The sequence below is a fragment of the Monodelphis domestica genome, chromosome 2 (assembly GCF_027887165.1).
Source record: "Monodelphis domestica isolate mMonDom1 chromosome 2, mMonDom1.pri, whole genome shotgun sequence".
Classification (NCBI taxonomy): Eukaryota; Metazoa; Chordata; class Mammalia; order Didelphimorphia; family Didelphidae; genus Monodelphis; species Monodelphis domestica.
In genome coordinates, this window is record NC_077228.1 from 431,365,730 (window position 1) to 431,388,254 (window position 22,525).

General features: G+C 36.8%; 1 protein-coding gene across 4 annotated transcripts in view; it reads left to right on the forward strand.

Annotated features, from left to right (window-relative positions):
• CCDC170 (coiled-coil domain containing 170) overlaps window positions 1-22,525 on the forward strand; it is a 171,754-nt gene that overhangs the window by 100,044 nt on the left and 49,185 nt on the right. For 2 of the 4 annotated variants that reach the window (XM_056818942.1, XM_007484753.3), the window contains exon 7: window positions 18,458-18,658. The exons of the other annotated variants lie outside the window; for them this stretch is intronic. In XM_056818942.1, the coding sequence (XP_056674920.1) occupies window positions 18,458-18,658 (201 nt within the window). The remainder of the gene's footprint in view (window positions 1-18,457; window positions 18,659-22,525) is intronic. 4 annotated transcript variants of the gene reach the window in all.

The window sequence follows — 22,525 nt, forward strand, 5'->3', positions numbered from 1 at the left end:
TGGTTACACTGGTTTTGTTTGTACAAAAACTTTTTAATTTGATGTAATCCAGATTATTTATTTTGCATTTTGTAACTCTTTCTAATTCTTACTTGGTTTTGAAGTCTTTCCCTTCCCAAAGGTCTGACATGTATGCTATTCTGTGTTCACCTAATTTTCTTATAGGTTCCTTCTTTATGTTCAAGTCATTCACCCATTTTGAATTTATCTTGGTGTAGGGTGTGAGGTGTTGATCTAAACCTAATCTTTCCCACACTGTCCTCCAATTTTCCCAGCAGTTTTTATGAAATAGTGGATTTTTGTCCCCAAAGCTGGGATCTTTGGTTTTGTCATATACTGTCTTGCTGAGGTCGTTTGCCCCCAGTCTATTCCACTGATCTTCCTTTCTGTTTCTTAGCCAGTACCAAATTGTTTTGATGACTGCTGCTTTGTAATATAGTTTTAGGGCAGGGACTGCAAGGCCCCCATCATATGTGTTTTTTTTTCATTATTTCCCTGGATATCCTTGATCTTTGTTCTTCCAAATGAACTTTGTTATGGTTTTTTCTAAATCAGTGAAGAAGTATTTTGGTAGTTCAATGGGTATGGCACTAAATAGATAAATCAGTTTGGGTAGGATGGTCATTTTTATTATATTGGCTTGTCCTACCCATGATCAGTTAATGTTCTTCCAATTGTTCAAGTCTAGTTTTAGTTGTGTGGAAAGTGTTTTGTAGTTGTGTTCATATAGTTCCTGTGTTTGTCTCGGGAGATAGATCCTAAGTATTTTATTTTGTCTAAGGTAATTTTGAATGGGATTTCTCTTTCTAGTTCTTGCTGATGAGCTGTGTTGGAATTATATAGAAATGCTGATGACTTATGTGGGTTTATTTTGTATCCTGCAACTTTGCTAAAGTTGTTGATTATTTCGATTAGCTTTTTGGTTGAATCTCTAGGATTCTTTAAGTAGACCATCATGTCATCTGTAAAGAGCGATAATTTGGTCTCCTCCTTGCCTATTTTAATGCCTTCAATTTCTTTTTCTTCTCTAATTGCTACTGCTAGTGTTTCTAATACAATGTCAAATAATAGAGGTGATAATGGGCATCCTTGTTTCACTCCTGATCTTAATGGGAATGGATTTAGTTTATCCCCATTGCAGATGATATTAGTTGATGGTTTTAGATATATACTGTTTATTATTTTTAGGAATGACCCTTCTATTCCTATGCTTTCTAGTGTTTTTAGTAGGAATGGGTGTTGTATTTTATCAAAGGCTTTTTCTGCATCTATTGAGATAATCATGTGGTTCTTGTTGGTTTGCTTGTTGATGTGGTCAATTATGTGGATGGTTTTCTTAATATTGAACCAGCACTGCATCCCTGGTATAAATCCTACTTGATCATGGTGGATGACCCTTCTGATCACTTGCTGGAGTCTTTTTGCGAGTAGCCTATTTAAGATTTTTGCATCTATATTCATTAGGGAGATTGGTCTATAATTTTCTTTCTCTGTTTTTGGCCTGCCTGGCTTTGGAATTAGTACCATGTTTGTGTCATAAAAGGAGTTTGGTAGAACTCCCTCTTTGCTTATTATGTCAAATAGTTTGTATAGTATTGGGATTAGCTCTTCTTTGAATGTTTGATAGAATTCACTGGTGAATCCATCAGGCCCTGGGGATTTTTTCTTAGGAAGTTCTTTGATGGCCTGTTGGATTTATTTTTCTGATACGGGATTATTTAAGAAATCTATTTCTTCTTCTATTAGTCTAGGCAATTTATATTTTTGTAAATATTCATCCATATCACCTAGGTTGGTATATTTATTGCCATATAGTTGGGCAAAGTAGTTTTTAATGATTGCCTTAATTTCCTCTTCATTGGAGGTGAGATCCCCCTTTTCATCCTTGATGCTGTTAATTTGCCTTTCTTCTTTCCTTTTTTTAATTAGATTGACCAGTACTTTGTCTTTTTTGTCTGTTTTTTCAAAGTACCAGCTTCTAGTCTTATTTATTAGCTCAATAGTTCTTTCGCTTTTGCTTTTTATTAATTTATCCCTTAATTTTTAGGATCTCTAGTTTGGTTTTCTTCTGGGGGGTTTTAATTTGTTTGTTCTCAAGTTTTTTGATTTGCATTTCCAATTCCTTGATCTCTGTCCTCCCTAATTTGTTAATCTATGTACTCAGAGATATGAATTTTCCTCTAAGTACTGCCTTGGCTGCATCCCATACATAACTTTTGAAAGGATGTCTCACCGTTGTAATTTTCTTCAATGAAATTATTAATTGTTTCTATGATATCTTCTCTAACTATCCAATTTTGGAGTATCATATTATTTAATTTCCAATTAATTTTTGATTTGGCTCTCCATGTACCCTTCCCGATCAATATTTTTATTGCCTTGTGATCTGAAAAGGCTGCATTTATTATTTCTGCTTTTCTGCATTTGAGTGCCATGTTTCTGTGACCTAGTGTATGATCTATTTTTTGAGTGTGCCATGTGGTGCTGAAAAGAAGGTGTATTCCTTTTTGTCCCTATTTATTTTTTTCCATATGTCTATTAACTCTAATTTTTCTAAGATTTCATTCACCTCTTTTACCTCTTTCTTGTTTATTTTTTGGTTTGATTTATCTAAATTTGATAGTGGTTGGTTCAAGTCTCCCACTAGTATGGTTTTACTGTCTATTTCCTCCTTCAATTCTCCTAGTTTCTCTATTAAAAATTTGGATGCTATACCATTTGGTGCATACATGTTGATTAGTGATATTTCCTCATTGTCTATACTCCCTTTTAACAGAATATATTTACCTTCCCTATCCCTTTTGATCAGGTCTATTTTTGCTTTGGCTTTGTCAGATATCATGATTGCAACTCCTGCCTTCTTTCTATCAGTTGAGGCCCAAAAGGTTTTACTCCAACCTTTAATTCTAACCTTGTGAGTGTCAACCCACCTCATATGTGTTTCTTGAAGACAACAAATGGTAGGGTTTTCGGTTCTAATCCAATCTGCTATTTGTCTACGTTTTATGGGTGAGTTCATCCCATTCACGTTCAAAGTTATGATTGTCATTTGTGAATTCGCTGGCATTTTGATATCTTCCCCTAGTTCTGACCTTTCTTCTTTAGCTATCTCCTTTTGAACCAGTGATTTACTTTAGGTCAGTCCCCCTAGTCCCCTCCCTTGAGATGCTTCCCTTTCTAGCCCCTCCCTTTTTATGCTCCCTTCCCCTCCCCCCTCTCCTTCCCTCCCTTTTTATAATCCTTCCCCCCTCCCCCTCCTTAATTTTCCTTTCTTTCTTGCCCTAATGGATAAGATAGCATTCAGGATCCCACTGGATCTAGATGTTCTTCCCTCTCAGATTTGATTTCACTGAGAGTAAGGTTTAAGTAATTCCACTTCACGCTCTCTTCCTCTCCTTCTCATATGAGAGTTCTTCCCCTCCCCTTCCCATGTGTATCTTTATATGGGAAAGATTATTCTATTAAGTCCCCCCTATTTCTTGAAGTAAGTCTTAGTGTTATTGATGGTTCACCCCCTCCGTTTTCCTTTCTTTGCCCCCACTTTCCCCAAATCTTCTTAATGCCCCAATCTTTCCCTATGCATGTTTCTTCTAACTACTCTTATGACGCATATACTTTTTGAGAGTTACACAAAACATTTTCCCCACGTATTAATATATATAATTTGATGTAAATGTAGTCCTTATAGAAGAGGGTTTGACTTAAAGAAAAAGATAAGATTTATCTCCTTTTCCCTTTCTTTCATATTTCCCTTTTCATGTTTCTCTTGCTTTCTGTGCTTGGATATCAAATTTTCCACTAAATTCTGGTCTTTTCTTAGCAAATGCTTGGAAATCTTCTATTTTGTTGAATGCCCATACTTTCCCCTGGAAGTATATAGTCAGTTTTGCTGGGTAGTTGATTCTTGGTTGGAAACCCAGCTCTCTTGCCTTTCTAAATATCGTGTTCCATGCTTTGCAGTCTCTTACTGTGTTAGCTGCTAAGTCATGTGTGATCCTTATGGGAGCCCCCTTATATCTGAAGCTCCTCTTCTTGGCTTCTTGTAGGATTTTCTCCTTTTCTTGGAAGCTCTTGAATTTGGCAATTACATTCCTATGGGTCGTGTTTTGGGGATTTAGTATAGAGGGTGTTTTATGAACCCTTTCTATTTCTATTTTGCCCCCTTGCTCCAGAACATGGGGGCAGTTTTCTTTTATAATCTCCTGTAGAATAATATCAAGTTTATTGTTTATCTCTGGTTTTTCTGGGAGACCGATAATTCGGAGGTTGTCTCTTCTCCCTCTGTTTTCCAAATCTGTGACCTTCTCAGTGAGATATTTTATGTTTTCTTCTAATTCATTAATTTTTTGGGTTTGCTTTATTGATTCTTGCTGTTTTATGATCTCACTTTCTTCGAATTGCTTAATTCTGGTTGTTAGGGACTGATTTTGCTTTTCAGCTTTGTCTGCCCTTCTATAATGGATGCTTCGAGCTCTTTTTCCAATTGAGCAATCTTATGTGTCGGACTACTGATCTCTTTCTCCCATTTTTCTTTCCAGGTTTCCAACTTTTGAATAAGATCCAGTTTGAGATCTTCCAGATCTTGTTGATAGTTTCCATTTTGGGAGGCATGTTCTGATTTTTTTTTTTGGATTTCCTCCTCATTCTCCTCTTTTCCTTGGGTACTTCCACCATAAAAGTTTTCAATAGTCACTTTTTTCCCTTTCTTCCTGGAGGCTTGATTTTGGGCCATGTGAGCCATCCCTTTGGTGGGTTTATTCCCGTTTCCTTTTTGGTCTGGGTTCTGGGTAATATGGGAGGGTTTTCTATGAATTTAGGTTACCTCAGACTAGTTCTTCCCAGCCTCCGAGGTTTCTTAGAGCACTGGGCCCCTGATCACAGCCACACTGCCCAGGTGTTCAGCTCCGCCCAGATAATCATCGCGTGGCCACTCCCCTGGTGTTTAGCTCTGCCCAGATGCTTAGTGCAACCGCCCAGAGTACAGCTCCGTGGACCCTCTATGCTCAACGCCGGGTTCTCTCATGAAATCACCCTGAGACGTTTTTTCCTGGCAGTCCCCAGATCCCAATGACCCTGGAGTGCGCCTCCCTCCCCCAGACAGAGACGTTCCCCACTCACTCGCTGTCCCAGTGAGCGCTCCGGTAGTTCACTCTGGTTTGGTGAGGGAGGTGTGGGGGGGAAGGGAGGCTCAGTTCACGTTTCTGTGCAAGCTTTTCCTCCTTCTTATTATAGTGTGGAAATGTTCAAACCCCATGTACCTTCGCCTCTGTGGGGTACTGGGGAGTACTGGGGAGTCCTTCTATTCCTCCAAAGGTGAATTTTATGCTCCTTTGATGTAGTCTATTTCGTTTGGTGCCAAGGAGAGGAAGCGTGTGGTGTCTAGATTGCAGCCATGATTACCTCGAAGTCCGCTTATGAATCTTAATGCTAGCTTTGTAATGAATGCATTTTGGCTTGTAATGATCTCTATTTTCCTTTCTAAATATTGACAAACTGTCACTTTTAAAATTACATTCTTAAGTTTTGCTAGGAATTGAAGTTAACTACCATATAATTTGAAGAATTCATTTTTCCTTTCTGAAACTTAGATCAATCCATCCATTTCCATTCCTGAAATACTCTTATTCTCCATGGTTTTCCAGTGATCACTATTGGTCTAGCAATCACACACACAAGTACTTTCAATGCTCAAGATTTAATTTAGATATGTATGAAATGCTTTTAAATTTAATTTCCATTATGCACATTTTCTCGATCACTTTCTTAAGTGTAGACCAATCACAAAAAATAAATCAAGACCTGATTTGTTATAGTTGTCAATATCTAATTTATAAGTTCTCACACCAAACTTTTAACAATTGGTTGATGTGAGGCAGTTTGAGCTAGCCCCAGGGAACCTTTGATCTTGGCCCTCCCTTCTCTTATTATGGATATTACCTCCTCTGTTTACTTTTATCCAATATTTCTCAATATAAGGATTTTTCTCCTTGGATAAGAAAATCATCAATATTATCAATAAAAATTAATTGTGGAGGATTATTACTAGATTTATAAGCACTATTAGTAAAGAGAAAGAGAGAAATTAGATTTCCAACCTTTCTAACTGAAGGTAAAAATCTGGACTCCCCCTCTGACCCCTCTATATTGCAGGTTTCTTGCCACCACTTACCAGAGATCAAAAGATAAGATAAGAAGGTACTAGCGAGTTTAGAGACAGGAACAGAGACCACTCCACTTGCTTCTTATGTTGGTCTTTTTAAACCTCCTCTCTGCCCTTCTCCTGGATCCTTTTAGATCCTTCAATTGGCTAATGGCCTTCATATATCATGCCATCTGGCTTCCATGACACTGTCAAGCCAGGCTTGTGCCAGGACACTGGCTGATTCATTTGTTGAGTGTTTTTGAGATGGAGGTCTCCTAGGTATTCAATTCTCACATCAACTTAGGAGTTCCATCCAATGTTGCAAATATCAAGCCATATATGCCTGGCCATCCTGTGTTTCTTGTCCATGAAATTATATATTTGCCACTGGGGGTCCCTTTAAAGGAACTGGAGGTCTTCCTTACTTTCTCCTGACATCACAGGGTTGTTGGTGGGAACACTTGGGCTGTTGCTTGTCATGACTTGCTCTTGACTATCTTCTTTTCTTATCATTATATTCTTCAATGATGTCTCTTTTTTTTTTTAAACCCTTACCTTCCATCTTGGAGTCAATACTGTGTATTGGCTCCAAGGCAGAAGAGTGATAAAGGTTAGGCAATGGGGGTCAAGTGACTTGTCCAGGGTCACACAGCTGGGAAGTGTCTGAGGCCAGATTTGAACCTAAGGCCTCCCATCTCTAGACCTGGCTCTCAATCCACTGAGCTACCCAGATGCCCCCTTCAATGATGTCCTTTACTAATTGTTCTTTGGAATTTCTCATTGGTCATGCAGTGTAACCTACTTATGCCCATAATGTGCACCCCCATTTCCTTCTGTGTGCTATTCTACCTCAGAAAGGTATTTGGATAGAGTGAGGCTCCACATCTCATAACCACGTGTCAAAATTGACAAAATGTTGGGAATGAAAGAATAGGTCTTTGCTTTGGTGGTAAGCGTTAGGACAGTAAAAGAGCTTTGTGATTTTCTGAAAGAAATCTAGCCCACTCTTCTCCTTCTTTTCAAATCTGGACCCACATCCTTGTTCCTTTTCCTGCCTATTACTGATATGCATACTCTTGGACAAATTCTACAAGATAACTGTCCAAATGCATGTTGAAATCTGAGCAGTAGACATTTACAGAATTGTAAGATGATATAGATTTAGAGCTGAAAGGGGGCTGGTCAGGCCATTCCCCTAATTTTGCAGATGAGGAAACTGAATCTGAGGGAGGTTAAATGAATTGCTCAGTGTCATATAGCTAATAAGTTTCAGAGGCAAGATTTCATCCAAGTTCTTTCTGATCCTAAGTCTAACACTCTTCCCAGTATATAACCTAGTTACATCTTTATCCATCTTGTCTTTCTTGTGTGGAGGGACAGTGCAATTTTTTTTGAATAATTACAGATATATTCCAGGAAATTCTGAATTGTCTTGGTATTTGCTGCAATCAATGTAGTTTCATTCAGGAATAGGAATATCTGGAGGATTTTATCAGGCACAGGGAATCTCTTCTTGATCTGAATTCTATGCTGAATTTCCTCTATTGCTGTGTCAAATATCTTTGGCAAGCATATATCTCCTTGTTTTATGACTTTCCTGATGTTTATCATGAAAAAGTCACTTAATAGCGCTATTTTATTTTATAGCTTCCAAGGATTCCTGAAAGATCTCAATATATGAATGGGAAACATGAAAGGCAGTATTTTATTCTGTTGAATCAAATACTTTTTTGTAACCCATGATATGATATTAGGATTTTATATACCCTATAGCTTACAGGTAATTATGAGATTAAAAAAAAACCCCTGTTTTCTGTTTTAGGATTGATATTAAGTATCAGTTCTAAAACAGAAAAATGGCAAGGGTTAGCCAATTGGGTTTAAGTGACTTGCCCAGGGTCACACAGAGCTTGGAAGTGTTTGAGGCCAGATTTGAACCAAGGATATCCCTTCTTAAGGTGTGGTACTCTTTCCATTGAGCTATTTAGCTACCTCCATGAAATTTTAAACATGTGACCAATGTTGGACATCACTTTCAAAAGTCTGTTTATTCTTCTCTAATACTTTCATTAAGGATTCTCTTAATTTGTGTGTGAATGACTCTTGTAAATATTTTAAATAGATGGGAATAGGTATATAGGTTGGTCATTACTGATGTTCTGTCAGTTAGCCTTTTTGGGGGGAATTTATAAGGTCTGTGGGTATTTTTTATGCCTTTGGGATCATCTTCAGACACCTTGCATATGGGTTCCCTCAATGTCCTCACAATTGTATTACCTGTAGCACTGATCTTATTTATATACAATTGGTCCAATTTAGTTGCTTTTTCTATCTTTGTTCTCTCTAGTGTAAGAAAAAAAATTAGTTTAGTGTGTTGGTGAAGTGCTGGCATGGGGGAACTGCTCTGTTCCCCCTTTTCCCAGCTCCCAATGAGATTTTTTGAATGCCCTTCCCCTCTGTCCAGCCATCCAAAGTGAGCACTTCCTCCCTCTGCTCTCTTGGGTAATGCAGAGTGAGGGGTGAGGGTGTGGGGACTCACAAGCAGCTTGAAGTTGCCTTCTGGGCATGTGAACTTGAAAACCTTCACCAAGGCTGCTCTAGTTCCATTTTCTCTAAGAACTTCAGGTATTATTTTAGTGTCAAAGTGTACTACTGACCTTGATGGAAGAAACATTTTGATTAAATGGCTATTGCATATCTTTCCTCCTTTACCCCATTTCTGTGTGTACTCCTATTTTTGTCCTTTAATACCCTTGGGATGGCTTTGATTAGTTGAGTGTCTTGCTAAGTTCTCTGTATACTGATTTAACTCTTTACTATTTCTCTTGACTTTATGAGATAATGCTGCTTATAATCATTGATTATCCTTTCTTGTAAATTTTAAGATAACTTTATATTCTAGGTTTTTGCCTTTGGAACCCACTTCTCTCTAGCAATTACATCTGATGTTTCCTGACTTAAGCACTTTTTAGTTTTTTTAGAGAAGAAAACAGAGAAAAATAATGCTATTATTCTGCCTTTCCTCCATTAACTGCCATTATTTTCTTAGTTGTGTGCTTTTGCTTTCTTGTTTTATGCAGAACTTCTTTTGAAAAAAACCTATTTTTTCAATTATTTGTATCAACAGTTTTTGACGATTGTTTTCTGATATTTTAAGAGTCAGATTTTCTCCCTTCCTCCCTTTCCCCATTCCCTGAGATAATAAATAGCGTCATATATCAGTACTTTCATGCAATCATATGTCCATATTGCTCATGTTGTGTTAGAATATACATATCACACATATAATAAAAATCTCATGAAGGAAATGAAGTGGAAGATGGCATACTTTGATCTGCCTCAGACGACTTTCTTTTTTCTTTTTCTTTTTCTTTTTTTTTCCTCAGTTCTTTCTTTTGGCTATGGATAGCATTTTCATCATGAGTCTCTCATGGTTATCTTGGAAAATCATTTTGCTGATAGTGGTTTAGTCTTTCACGATTAATCATTATATAATATTTCTGTTACTGTATACATTTTTCTCCTGGTTCTGCTCACTTCGCTTTGCATCAATTCATAAAATCTTTCCAAATTTTTCTGAATTCATCCTGTTTGTTGTTTCTTATGGCATAATAGTATTCCATTACAATTGTATATCATAACTTGTTCATCCATTCCCTAGGTGATGGGCAACCCCTCAGTTTTTAAAATTCTTGACATGACAAAAAAGAACTGTGAAAACTATTTTCATATAGGTTAGATCCTTTTCCCTTATCTCTGATCTCTTTGGGATATAGACCCAGTAATGGTATTGCTGGAACAAAGTTTACACATAGTTTTATGGCCCTTTGAACCTGGTTCCAATATTGTTCTCCAGAATGGTTGAATCAGTTTGAAGTTCCACCACCAGTGTATTAGAGTCCTAATTTTTTCAAACCCCTCCAACATTTATTGCTTTTTGTGCATAACTTCTTAAAATCTGAGTTAGTTATGAGATATCACCTTACATGCATCATATTGGCTAAGATGACATAAAAGGAAAATAATACATGATGGCAAAGATATGGGAAATCAGATATACTTATGCATTGTTGGTGGAACGATGAACTAGTCTATTCTGGAAAGTAATTTAGAACTGTGTTCAAATCGATTAAAGTGTACACCCCCATTGACACAGCAATACTATTGCTAGATTCATATTCCAAAAGATCAAAGACAGAGGAAAATGTTAAAAAATGTTGATAGTGGCTCTTTTCATTGTGACAAAGTAATGGAAACTGAGGGGATGTCCATCAATTGCAGAACAGTTCAACAAATTATAGTATATGAATGCAATGGAATACTTTTGTGTTATAAGAAATGATAAAAGGGATGATTTGAGAAAAACCTGGGAATACTTATATGAATTGATGAAAAATGAAGTGAGTAGAACCAAAACAATTTATGCAATAACAGCAATAATATAAAAATAATCAAATTTTGAAAGACTTAGTAACTCTTAGAGACACAATAACCAATCACAATTCTAAAGGACTCACAATGAAACATACTATCCACTTCCAGTTAGAGAAATGGGCTCAAAATAAATGGAAACATATTTTGTTCTCCTTCTTTGCTTCCTTCCTTCTTTACTTCCTTCTCTCCTTTCCTCCATCCCTCCCTTTCTGACATTCTTTCTTTCTTGTGCCTCTTTTAAAAAAGTATTTTTAAACAGGACAAACATAGAACATCAGATTTCCATATAAATGGAAAGAAGGACTATATATGAAACCATGAAATTTTAATACACATAGCTTACTTTTTAAAAAGTATATATTAAATTTAGCATACTATCCACATTGTTTTGCTTGTCTGAGTCTCCTTCTATACTTCTTTTTGCTCTTTTCTATGGGTTTTAAAAATGTTTAATTGATGCTTCCCCCCCTTTTTTTTGACATTATTGTTCCACTCCCTCTCACTTATAGCCTTTACCCTCACCAGAAAACCCAAAGGCCCATCCCATATAATAAATGAACATAAAATCATGCAGAACAAATTCATACATTGGTCATGAATGAAAAGTGAGTTTCATTCTGTACCTATTATCTCTTTACAAGAAATTGTAAGAATACTTTATCATTAGTATTCTGGAGTTCTGATTGTTCATTGCATTGATCAGAGATCTTAAATCTTTCAAAGTTGTTTGCTTTTATAATATTGTAATTATTTGTTATTACAATATTGTAATTTGAAATGACAATATTATAATTATATAAAAATATAAAAAATCTTTTCACTTCATTCTGTTATTAGTTTATACAAGTATTCCCATTTTTCTCTGAATCTATTACATTCATCTTCATTTTAAAATAGTAAAATAATATCCTATTACATTCACATACTATACAATGTGCCTACCCATTCCCTAATTGATGTTCATTAACTTTGTTTCCAGTTTTTTTCTAAAGCAAAAAAGTGCTGTTATAAGTATTTTTGACCATATAGGTTTTTCCTCTGCTTGTGATTTCTTTGTGAAGTATAAGCCAAGTAATCTGTTTCTCTCATGTGAATGGATGATGAATGAGGAAGCATTTATTATGAATTTACTATGTCTCAAGCTCTGTGCTAAGCACTGAGGAGAAAACTACAAATTGAAGATAGTCCATGTCCTGAAGGATCTTACCTTTTAATGGAAGGAGACAACTATATAGGGGAATAGTGGCTAATCGGGAATGTTTGAATTTCTAAAGTTAAAAGGATAGTGAGTAGAAAGATGGAGTAGACTTTATCAGGAGGTAGAGATGAGGAGGGAGAACATTTCAGGAATGGTGAACAGCCAAAGGAAAAGCATGGAGTAGGGAGATGGAGTATGTTGTGCAAGGACCAAGAAAGAGGCCAGGGTCATTACTTTCCATTTAAAAATGTGACGTCATCACTGAGCTTACCTCTGTATGCATTTTGGTAATTTGCTTATGGAATAATTTAATATGATTGCTTAGTGAATAAAAGAAGTTATTCTAAGAAAGGCTTATGCTAATAACATAGCCTTTCTTTTAAAAATGTATCTTTATTCTGAAAAACGATTTAAGTTTTTTCCGTAAGTGGTAGTAGATGGCCTTCAATAGCTAATGGCTTGTTGCTGCATCCATGTTACTGTTTTCCCTCTAAAATGCTTTGCTACAAACTGTTTTAATTCCAGCATGTGAAACAACATAAAATTGTCAGCATGATATATTTGTTTATTTTCTAAAGCAAAACGCTGTAAATTGGTTAAGCTAGTTCCGCCCTCTCTACCTCCATAAAAATGAGAATGACTCAGTCTTTTCTTGGTTCCTTTGTCTGACTTTCCTACCCAGTAATCTTTTTCAATAGCTCCTTTTCCTTTTTCAAAACCAAAATCAAGCATATGGTTGAGGTTCTCTTGCGTGACTTATGCTCAGGGAACACTGGAAGAAAATAGGTCTCCCATATTCTTTTAAATATACTTCTAGAGAGGGCAGCTTGGAAGCTCAGTGGATTGAGAGCCAGGCCTAGAGATAGAAGGTCCTAGGTTCAAAACTGGCCTCAGACACTTTCCAGCTGTGTGACCTGGGCAAGTCACTTGACTTAAAAAAAAATTAAAAAAATATACTTTTGGAGAATTTGTACATTTTTTTTTACAACTTGATAAATTTGTTTGTGGAAGAGATAATGTGCTGACTTCTAGCTGATGTAGCAAAACATACTGTAAATAGTTGAGAAATACCAGTTTGAAAGCCAAAGGCAGTCATACTTGACTTGGTGAAGTCAACTTAGGTGTGCTTCAATTGGCAGAACATTGCTTTCTATTTATCCTTTGCAGCATGCAAGTCATCTCTTTTACTCTCCTACCTTTAGCATTCCCAGTAGAACCTAGGAGAGACACACTTTTCTTGTAAATTATTTCTGCATATTCATTATCTTTCAGCTCACAGCAAATTTTCTTTCTTTTTTTTTCAGGGTTATTTTCTCATAATAGTCACTGCTAGATTACCATGAATTTGAATTGGGCCCTAGATATTGTTTAACCTTGAAAGTTCAGGACACCTGTAGCAGGTGTTTATGAAATTCTGATTTCTTGTACAATGAGAGAGAAGGCATTAAGATGCAACATCTTCAGAAATGAGTCTAGATTGTTTAGAGAAAATATTTCTCTCCCTTCTGGTTGTTTTTTTTTTTTATGGCCAATCAACCAGGCTGAAAATGGTTTATACTATTGAGAAGCCACAGATAATGATTTCTCTGTCATCTCTGATGTTAAAAACAAATCTATAAAACTGTTCTGGACGGTGTTTTAATGGAATTGTTTTCTTGAAGTTACTTTATTCTTTTCTATCTAATGCTGAATGTGTGGTCTGAATCCTAGCCCTCATTTCTTCCTTTAAAAAAAGTTTTATTGATTCTTTTTATTTCTACACCATAGTGATTTCCCAACATATCTCTGCCCATTCCTCCTTTGACCCCTCACTTGTAACAATGAAAATAGTTAAAAGCAGCATCTTACTCAACCTCAGCCGGGAACATAAATGCCGTCAAATTTTTTTGTCCCTCTGTTCATGTCCCTGAATGATTACAAAAGTGCCTTGAGTATTAATTTTGGGGTTACCAATAAATGCAAGTGAGTAGGCCAATTTGCAAATATGGAATTGGTGAGTAACAAGGATCAATTATAAGTCTATCATGTGGGATAGAGGTCAGGGCTAGAGATATAGATTAGATATTTATTTCATAGTAATAATAGGTAAGTGCAAATAAACATTTAACAACTAAAATTCATACATGACACACATTTATGTTTCATCTTTATCCGCATTATTAGCATTTTTATCACTTTTTATTTTATTTTTTAAGCTGTTACCTTCTATTTTAATATAAGTTCTAAGACAAAAGTTCATCAAGGATTAGGCTATTGAAAATTGTGACTTGCCCAGGGTCACACAGCTAGGAAGGATCTGAGGCCAAATTTGAACTCATGTTCTCCCAACTCCAGGACTGGTTCTCTATCCATTGTGCTACCTAACTGCCCCATCACTTTTTAATTCTTTTTTTTTTTAATCCTTATCTTCTGTCTTGGAATCAAGTGTATTGGTTCCAAGGCAGAAGAATGGTAAGGGCTAGACAATAGGGGTCAAGTGACTTGCCCAGGGTCACATAGCTGGGAAGTGTCTGAGGCCAGATTTGAACCTAGGACCTCCTGTCTCTATCCTCTGAGCTACCCAGCTGCCCCCTATTCTTGACAATCAACAAAACAATAAATCAAGCCCTCATGTGTAGTGTTTGCCACTGAGGTATAAATGCTCACACTGAAAATTTAACAACTTTCTCTCTCCATCCAATTCAAGCTGGCTACATTATAAGTTCTTTGGTCTTCTTTTCAGTTCCTAAAGAAATAATCTCCAGGCTGTAATAGCCTGGCTAACTAGCAATCACACAGGAAAATATTTAGAGATAGGGATAGGGCCTCGACCCATGACTTCATTGTTCTTCATGTAAAAGGGAGAGGGTTTGGGGATGGATTGAATTGGGCTAGTGTCAGTAGGTTGACTGTGGGTTGTAACAGATGCTGTGACCAGGACAGAACCTGGTCTGAGATCACACAAGCCCACTCAATAAAATGGGAAAGTAGGTTTAATTAAAGAGAATAGGTTATGGGATAGCCCTAAAGCTAATTTTCTAACTAATACCCCAAAGATCTAATGTGTCCTCACAGAGATTCTTCAGAGTGGTTGTTCTACACTAATCCTCCTCATTGCTTAAAAATCCCAGTGTCTGTTCTTGATAAGCTACAACTAAAACCAATCTGAGAGGGTATTAAGGTACTGGTCTGTGTAAGCCTGATAGGGCCCAGGGAAGGTCCTGGATCCAAAAAGGACCCAGACCTGGTCTCCCAATCACTGCAGACAGTTGGTCAGGATCACCAGGTTTTGCTCTGATGAAATATAGCACACAAGACAGCAAGCAGGACAGGAACTAGGATAGGATCAGCCACTAAGGAAAAGCAGCCACACTCTCCAGATATCTTGAGGGAGACTGCTAACCCCCTCAGTCCAGTCTAACCCTTCCTGCAAAGTTCCAGAATCTTTCCTGCTGGTCTCATGCCACTCCCCTTTGCAAACTTACACACTTTCCTGCTTAACTTAACTTTTCCTTATAACAATAGCAAATGTGTCAGTCATGTGGTCCACAGGTTGTATACTCCTTGAGTGTATGTAGCCTGAACCAGACTGTAGTGTAATTGGGAAATATTTAACAAAATAAGTAAAAATATGATAGAACAAAGATAATGTTAAAATATGGTTTTCCAAGTTAAGAGGAGGCTGGCAAGGATGCTTATTCATAGTTTAGTGGCCATGTTTCTATTTGAATTTGATACTATTGTTCTGTAGAATTTCCCCATAGGGAAACTTTTTAACCAGTTAATTGGCAATGGTATCTTCTTTACAACTTAAAGGCTCAAATATACCTAGAGCATTGAGAAGTTAAATGATATGCCCAGGGTCATACAAGTATGTGTCAGAGGTTAAGAATTAGACTTAGGTCTTATTGGCATCAACATTAGCTTGCTGTTCCCTATGCTATGTCATGTGTAATTACTGAGGGCACATTGGAAATGCCTCTTGGCATTTGCTATTTTATTCCTTACATTTTATTTCCTTAATATTTAAAGGTTGTGCATTACTTAGATAATAGTATGGTCCCCGGAGGAGTGCTGGATTCCTTTTCCAGACCTATCTTTGAATCAAATCAATATAGACTGGGGCAGCTGGGTTGCTCAGTGGATTGAGAGCCAGACCGAGAGGCAGGAGGTCCTGGGTTCAAATGTGGCCTTGAACACTTTCTAATAGTGTGATCCTGGGGAAGTCACTTAACCCCCACTGCCTAGTCCTTACTACTCTTCTGCCTTGGAACTAATACACAGTATTAATTCCAAGATGGAAGGTAAGGGTTTCAAAAAAATCAATATGGATGAGAAAAATGAACGATTTTGTTTCTAATGTGCAAAAAAAGATGATAATTTTTCATTTATTCAATGAATATTTACTGAATGCCTGTATAAATCTATAGTGCAATTTAAGGCACTGTGCAGAGATACAGGGAAATGTAAGATATAGTTCCTTGGAGAACTTTCTGCTTCTGAGCAGACAAAGCATATAGAGAAAAAGATAAGCATCAAATGATGCTCTACTTTTAGAGCAAACTAAATTAGTAAGCTTTAAATCAAATAAAAATTGTTTAAGAATTATTGCTAGGAGAGCCAATGTTCTTACTAGAAATTCTAGGATGCCCAAGAAGCTTTTGATGAACATACATGAATAAGAGAGGAAGTAGATCATTTATCTTTGGGGAAACCTAATTATCTTTAATGAAACTCTTTAACAAGACCACAGAGAGACCATTAAGTTGGCCTTAAAACCTGGTTTCCTTTTTATAAACCTCAGGAGGCAGGGCTCACTGAGTGGGAGCTAATCTCATCTTCTTTTCTGTGTTCTACTGCAGAACTTCTATCTCCTGCCCTCAGTGTGTTCACTCGGGTATTCGGAATCCCAAATATTGAAGTGTGAATTTTTTTTGGGGGGGCTACAGGGTCAGCAAGAGAGAGAGGATGAACACAAGTGGATTTGCCTTATGTTATGGTCTTTGACAAAGTCCTTCTTAGAAGCCTCATTGTGGCTTGGAGGTGAACCTGGGTTTGCCCATTGCTCTTTCTGACAAAAACAAGTGAAGCGTGATCTTCTGCAATGAGCTTCACTGCATTTATGGGAAGGACATCTGCAAATGCTTCAGCACGTTAGCGGCACAGGATTTCATCTTTCTGTGGACAACCTCCACTGATGGTGGAGTATAACCCTCCAGCACCATGGCCAATAGTGCACTGAGTTGCTGTCTCAAAACGAGGTCATCACCTAGACATAGTTGATGGCTCGGTGGATAGGATGCTGGGTCTGGACTCAGGAGGACCTGAGAGTTCCAAGCTGCGAGGCTCTGGGCGAAGCGCTCAACCTCTGTCTATTGTAGTGTTCTCAACTGTAAAGGAGGATAATAATAGCACCAACCTCCCAGTGTTGTTTGGAGGATCAAATGGAATATTTGTAAAGCACTTAGCACATAATAGACATTTCATAAGTGCTTATTTCCTTTTTTTTTCAGGCAGTCCTCTAGGGATAAGCTTCTCTAAGTTGATGAACTAGGATGGTCTATATTTGAAACATTTCCTTTAGGTAGGGAAGAAAAATAATAGGACCCACCAGAGCTTGAGCTCTTCTGGCATAGCTTGTGGAATTAGAGGGCCTGAGTGTAAATTCTGTGACCTTGGTGAAGCCATTTAATTGAATTCTCTATGCCTCTGTTTCCTCATTTATAAAACAAAGGGGTTATATTGGATCACAACTTGAAGTCTGGAAGAGTCATTACAGGCCATACAGTTTAAGCCTCTCATTTTTCCTAGATGAGGAAACATAGGCTCAGAGAGATTTGGTAACTTGTACAAAGTCTAACATGAAGTAAAAAAACAAAGGAAGGATTTGAATTCAGATCCTTTGACTACAGTCAGTGAGCTTTCCATCATATCACATTCTTTCTTGTTCCTTAAGATATCACAGAAGGGGACAGCTGGGTAGCTCAGTGAATTGAGAGCCAGGCCTAGAGACGGGAGGTCCTAGGTTCAAATCTGGCCTCAGACACTTCCCAGCTGTGTGACCCTGGACAAGTCACTTAACCCCCATTGCCTAGCCCTTACTGCTCTTCTGCCTTGGAGCCAAGTATTGACTCCAAGACAGAAGGTAAGGGTTTAAAAAAAAAAAGAAGATAACACAGAGTTCTACATCTTATGATTCTTTGAGAACCCAGGGCTATCTCCATACTGACAACACTTGTCTTGTTGGTACCAGAGTATTATAGACACTCAATTGATCTGTTTTAGCTCCTATGGCTCAGAAATCCCAAGCTCAAATGATGCATCAGCTTCTGACTTCCTTAGGTGAAGGTATTATAGGTTGGAGCTACTATGTTGGCTTGATTCAATGACTGACTGTGTGACTCTGGTCAAGTCACTTAACCAACTCAGCATCTCAGGCAGAATGTCAAATTATATGAGATAATGTAAATCAATTTTGTTAGATAGTAAAAATAGAGTTTGTCTTTGCACCACAAGTAAATATGATTGGTGTTCTATTTTAGATTTGCATGGCATTTTTTTTTTCATCTGAAGAAATCAAGTGATTTGAATCCGTAAGGTGATAATATAAATAGTTTTTCTGGAGCTGTTGAGCACTCAGTTATTTTTTAAAAACACTTCCTTGCATTTCAAATGAAGCTCAGCTCTATTCTGTTTCTTTCCAGATGGTTTCCCAGCTTGAAGCTCAAATAGCTAAACTGACTGAACAATTGGAGAATGAGACAGGACTTCACCAGAAAGCTCTGCAAAGGGCCCAGAAAGCAGAAAAGCATTTCGAGAATCTTCAGGGTCAATTGACACACCTAGAGGGGGAATTGGTGTCTGGAGATGTTCTACTAGACAGTTTGAGCCTTGAGAAACAAAAAGTAATAACTTAGGGGTTTTTTCACTTAATGGAAATTTCTGTTATAAAACGTTTTTAAAAAATATCCAACTTCTACTGTACTTAGAGATTGAGTCCTAAATCCTAATTTGCCTGAAAAATCTCAAGCAGCAAGTGGCATGGTGGGAGAAGGGTGGGGGGCAATTCTAGGTTTCTGGGACTCCTTGGATAATAAAGTTGGATCTTTACCTCTAATAAAAAATGGAGTGAGAAAAAAAAAATTGCTCCCAAACACAAAGGACTAACTTGAAACTAATCCAGTAAAAATATGAAAATTCCCTCCAAGTGGCTATTTCACAAATGGTCAAGCAAATTATCATAAAGTGGATTTGTTATTGTTGAATTAAATGAAAAGGAAATAATACTGCTGGATTTTCTTTCAGATTGCTGGGTTAGGGGAAGGGAAAATTCAGCTAGACAATGGAATTGTGAACGTGTGTATGTGTGTGTGTATGTGTGTAGGCAGTGTAGGAAGGAGGGAATAGGTGTATAGAATTATGTTCCCTTTTGTACCCAAGAGAAGAAACTCTGCCCCTGACAGCTTTATCTGTTACTTTTCAAGATTCCGCCAGACTTTCAGATTTGACCATAGTTTTGGAGTTGAGCTAATCCCATCATTTTACAAATGGAGAAATTGAGAGGCTATGTTGGGAGGTGATTTGCCCAAGGTCACTTAGGTTATAAATTGTACAAGTGAGATTTGAATTCAGGCCCTTTGGTTCCAACTCTTTTGACCATACTAGGTTGTCCTTAACAGTGATGTTTTGGAAGGAAAAAATGTAAAGCAGATTGCTCATCTTGCCACTTTTCACTTTTGAAGCTTGCATTAGTATTGCATATTGAACACTTAGTGCAAATAATGATTTCTGAGTTCCTGCACATTCAGTAAAGTTACTCAGACAGCTACTAGGTACAGAATCACTTCATCATGTTTCTCTGGACTTCTGACAGCAAAGCAGACACTACTGAGGCCGGCAGAAACAAGATAGCAACCCATTTTATAGCTTTCTTTCATTTTCTCCATAACCACTCCGAGGCTTTCCTTCTAGCAAAGTCTTATTCCCCTCTCTTCCTCTTCTTTTTTCATCTCTTTTCCCTTCAGACTCAAAGAAAAATAGTATCACTCTATGGTTTTAATCACATACTCTCAGAATGGCATGTATTTAACTACTACTATAGAATATTTCCATTCAGCATCTGAGGAGATAGGCAGCTAGGTGGCACAGTGGAAAAAGTGGCAGGCCTAGGGTCAAGAAGACTCATTGTCCTGAGTTCAAATCGAGCTTTAGATACTAGCTATGTCACCCTGGGCAATTCATTTGACCCCATTTGTTTCCGTTTCCTTCTCTGTAAAATGAGCTGCAAACCACTTCAGTATCTTTGCCAAGAAAAAGCTGAATGGAGTTATGAAGAATGAGGTATGTCTGAAGATAAGTGAATAACACAGAGGAGATATGTTGTATATGTCATCCTGAACTTGTAGGAGAGAAATGGGCTCAGAGCTTAACAGAATAAATTGGTTTAGGTAGATTTATCCTCCATCTTTGCTAAAGTTGTAGGCTATTTTAATTAGTTTTTTTAGTTGACCCTTTATGGTTCTCTAAGTATACCTATCATTTGCAGAAAATAATAATTTTATTTTTGCTTTTTTCTATGATTATTCCTTTAATTTTTGATAGTACTATTGCTACATGTTTTCATATGTAGCAATAAAATGTGTATATATGACATTATATATACATACATAGATACATAATTGAATTTATAGCACTATATTAAATAGTAGTAGTAACAACAGACATACTTAATTTACCCTTGATTTTATTGGAAATTTCACTTGTTTATTCCCATTACATATAATATTAGCTCTTGGTTTTAGATTTATACTATTTACTATTAACAGGATAAAGTAAAAAAAAAAGGGTACAAAGGAATAAGTTTCAGTTGGATGATTTTAACTTTTTAGAATGTGCATTGTAACAACAGAGCAAGTAAAAAGATTGTAGTCGATGTTATATCACAGTGGTTCTCAGAAATTATAGGTATTCTCAAATAATATGCAGTAGAAGGAGCAGTGAAATGGAATTATAAACTTGAATTCAAATCCAGATTCAGTTACTTTTATGTCTCTGGGTCTCTGTTTCCTTATCAATAAAATGAGGAAGTTGGACTAGATAACTTCTAAATTTCCTCCTAGTTCTAGATCTATGATTCTATGCTACCTATGAAACCTATACTCTAATGAGTATTGAATTGCATATGAAAAGTTGTATATTATTTTAGTGTTTAACACATCTACTTGAATCCTTCTCCTATCTCTAATAGCTAAGTAAGCATTTAAAATTAAATTTTAAACTTAATTTTCTTTTCCTCCCCAAATGGTAAATGGTTAGAATTTTCTAGAATTGTGCTTTATTCCTTAGCATTGAAGAAAGCAGCTTACTTTCTCTGGGTATTTAGGAGGTTCCCCAGGTTGCATGTAGATTACATATCTGAATAGAGATACTGTCATTGAACTATTTTTTTAAAATGTTGACTATATAATGAAACACTATGGCACAGTAGAAATAATGTTGTTTTTGGAATTTTAGTGCTAGAGTTCAGTTGCTAGCTCTGCTGCTTACTATTTGGGACCCTGGGCAAGTCACTCTAGGGCCTTAGTTTCTTTTTTCTTTAATTAGCAGATCTATTTCTCCTTCTCTTATTCAATGCTGCCTATTATTGATAATATTTTATTGATATCCTTTCTATTTAAGATTTTTTCCAGTTACACATGAAAGTAATTTTTAACATTAAACATTTTTTTAAGTTCAAAATTCTCTCCCTTCCCCCTCCCCACCAAAATGGCAAGTAATTTGATAGACTTTATATGTGTAGTCATCAAAACATTGATATCTTTTTCAACATCACCCATATTTCCCAATTTATCCTTCCTTCCTACCATTTTCAGAGAGTCCTTCCTATAACAAAGAATAAAAGAGAAAAAAATAAGAACAAATTCAGCAAAATTAACCAACACATTGAAAAAGTCTGACATTTACCCATAGTGTTTCATAACCCTAGTCCTACTTCTGCAAAGAGGAGAAGAGGAGGCTCTTCATATCCTTTCTTTGGGGATGCACTTAGTCATTATAATTTCATTAACTTGATTTCAATTGTATTGTTGTTGTTCTTTCCATGTTTTGGCATAATTATTGTTAATGCAATTGATGCAGATTGGCTACTGCTCAGTAACCCATAGTCTTAAGAGTTTAGAATTGCCTTAGGACAATGAAAGACTAAATAAGTTGTTCATGATCACACTGCTAATGGTAAGGCTTAAATTCTAGAACTCTTCCTTGACTCTAATTCTGTCCTGTCTACCAACTATCTCAGTCTATGTCTTCTCTCTCTCTCTCTCTCTCTCTCTCTCTCTCTCTCTCTCTCTCTCTCTCTCTCTCTCTCTCTCTCTCTCTCTCTCTCTCTCTTTCTCTCTCTCTCTCCTCTCTGGCCCTGTCTTTGACATAACACACACACACACACACACACACACACACACACACACACACACACACACACACACCACACGTGCCTTCCAGACTGTTCATTTGTTGTTTCCCATCCTTATTATGTGACTGGTCCATTCTGATTATCACCAAAAGAATAACTGAAAACAATTATATGCTATAGCGTCTCAGGCTTTAAAACTAAAACATATATATTCATTATTTTCTTCCTGTTGGTTCCTTATATTGAAAAAATTAATTTTGAAGTGTTCTACTTAGTCCAAGCATTGAAAAGTAGCTAATGGCTAGTTCTTTGCTTGAGAGAAAGAGAAAAGCTTGACAAAGTCACCTGTTAACTATTGTTT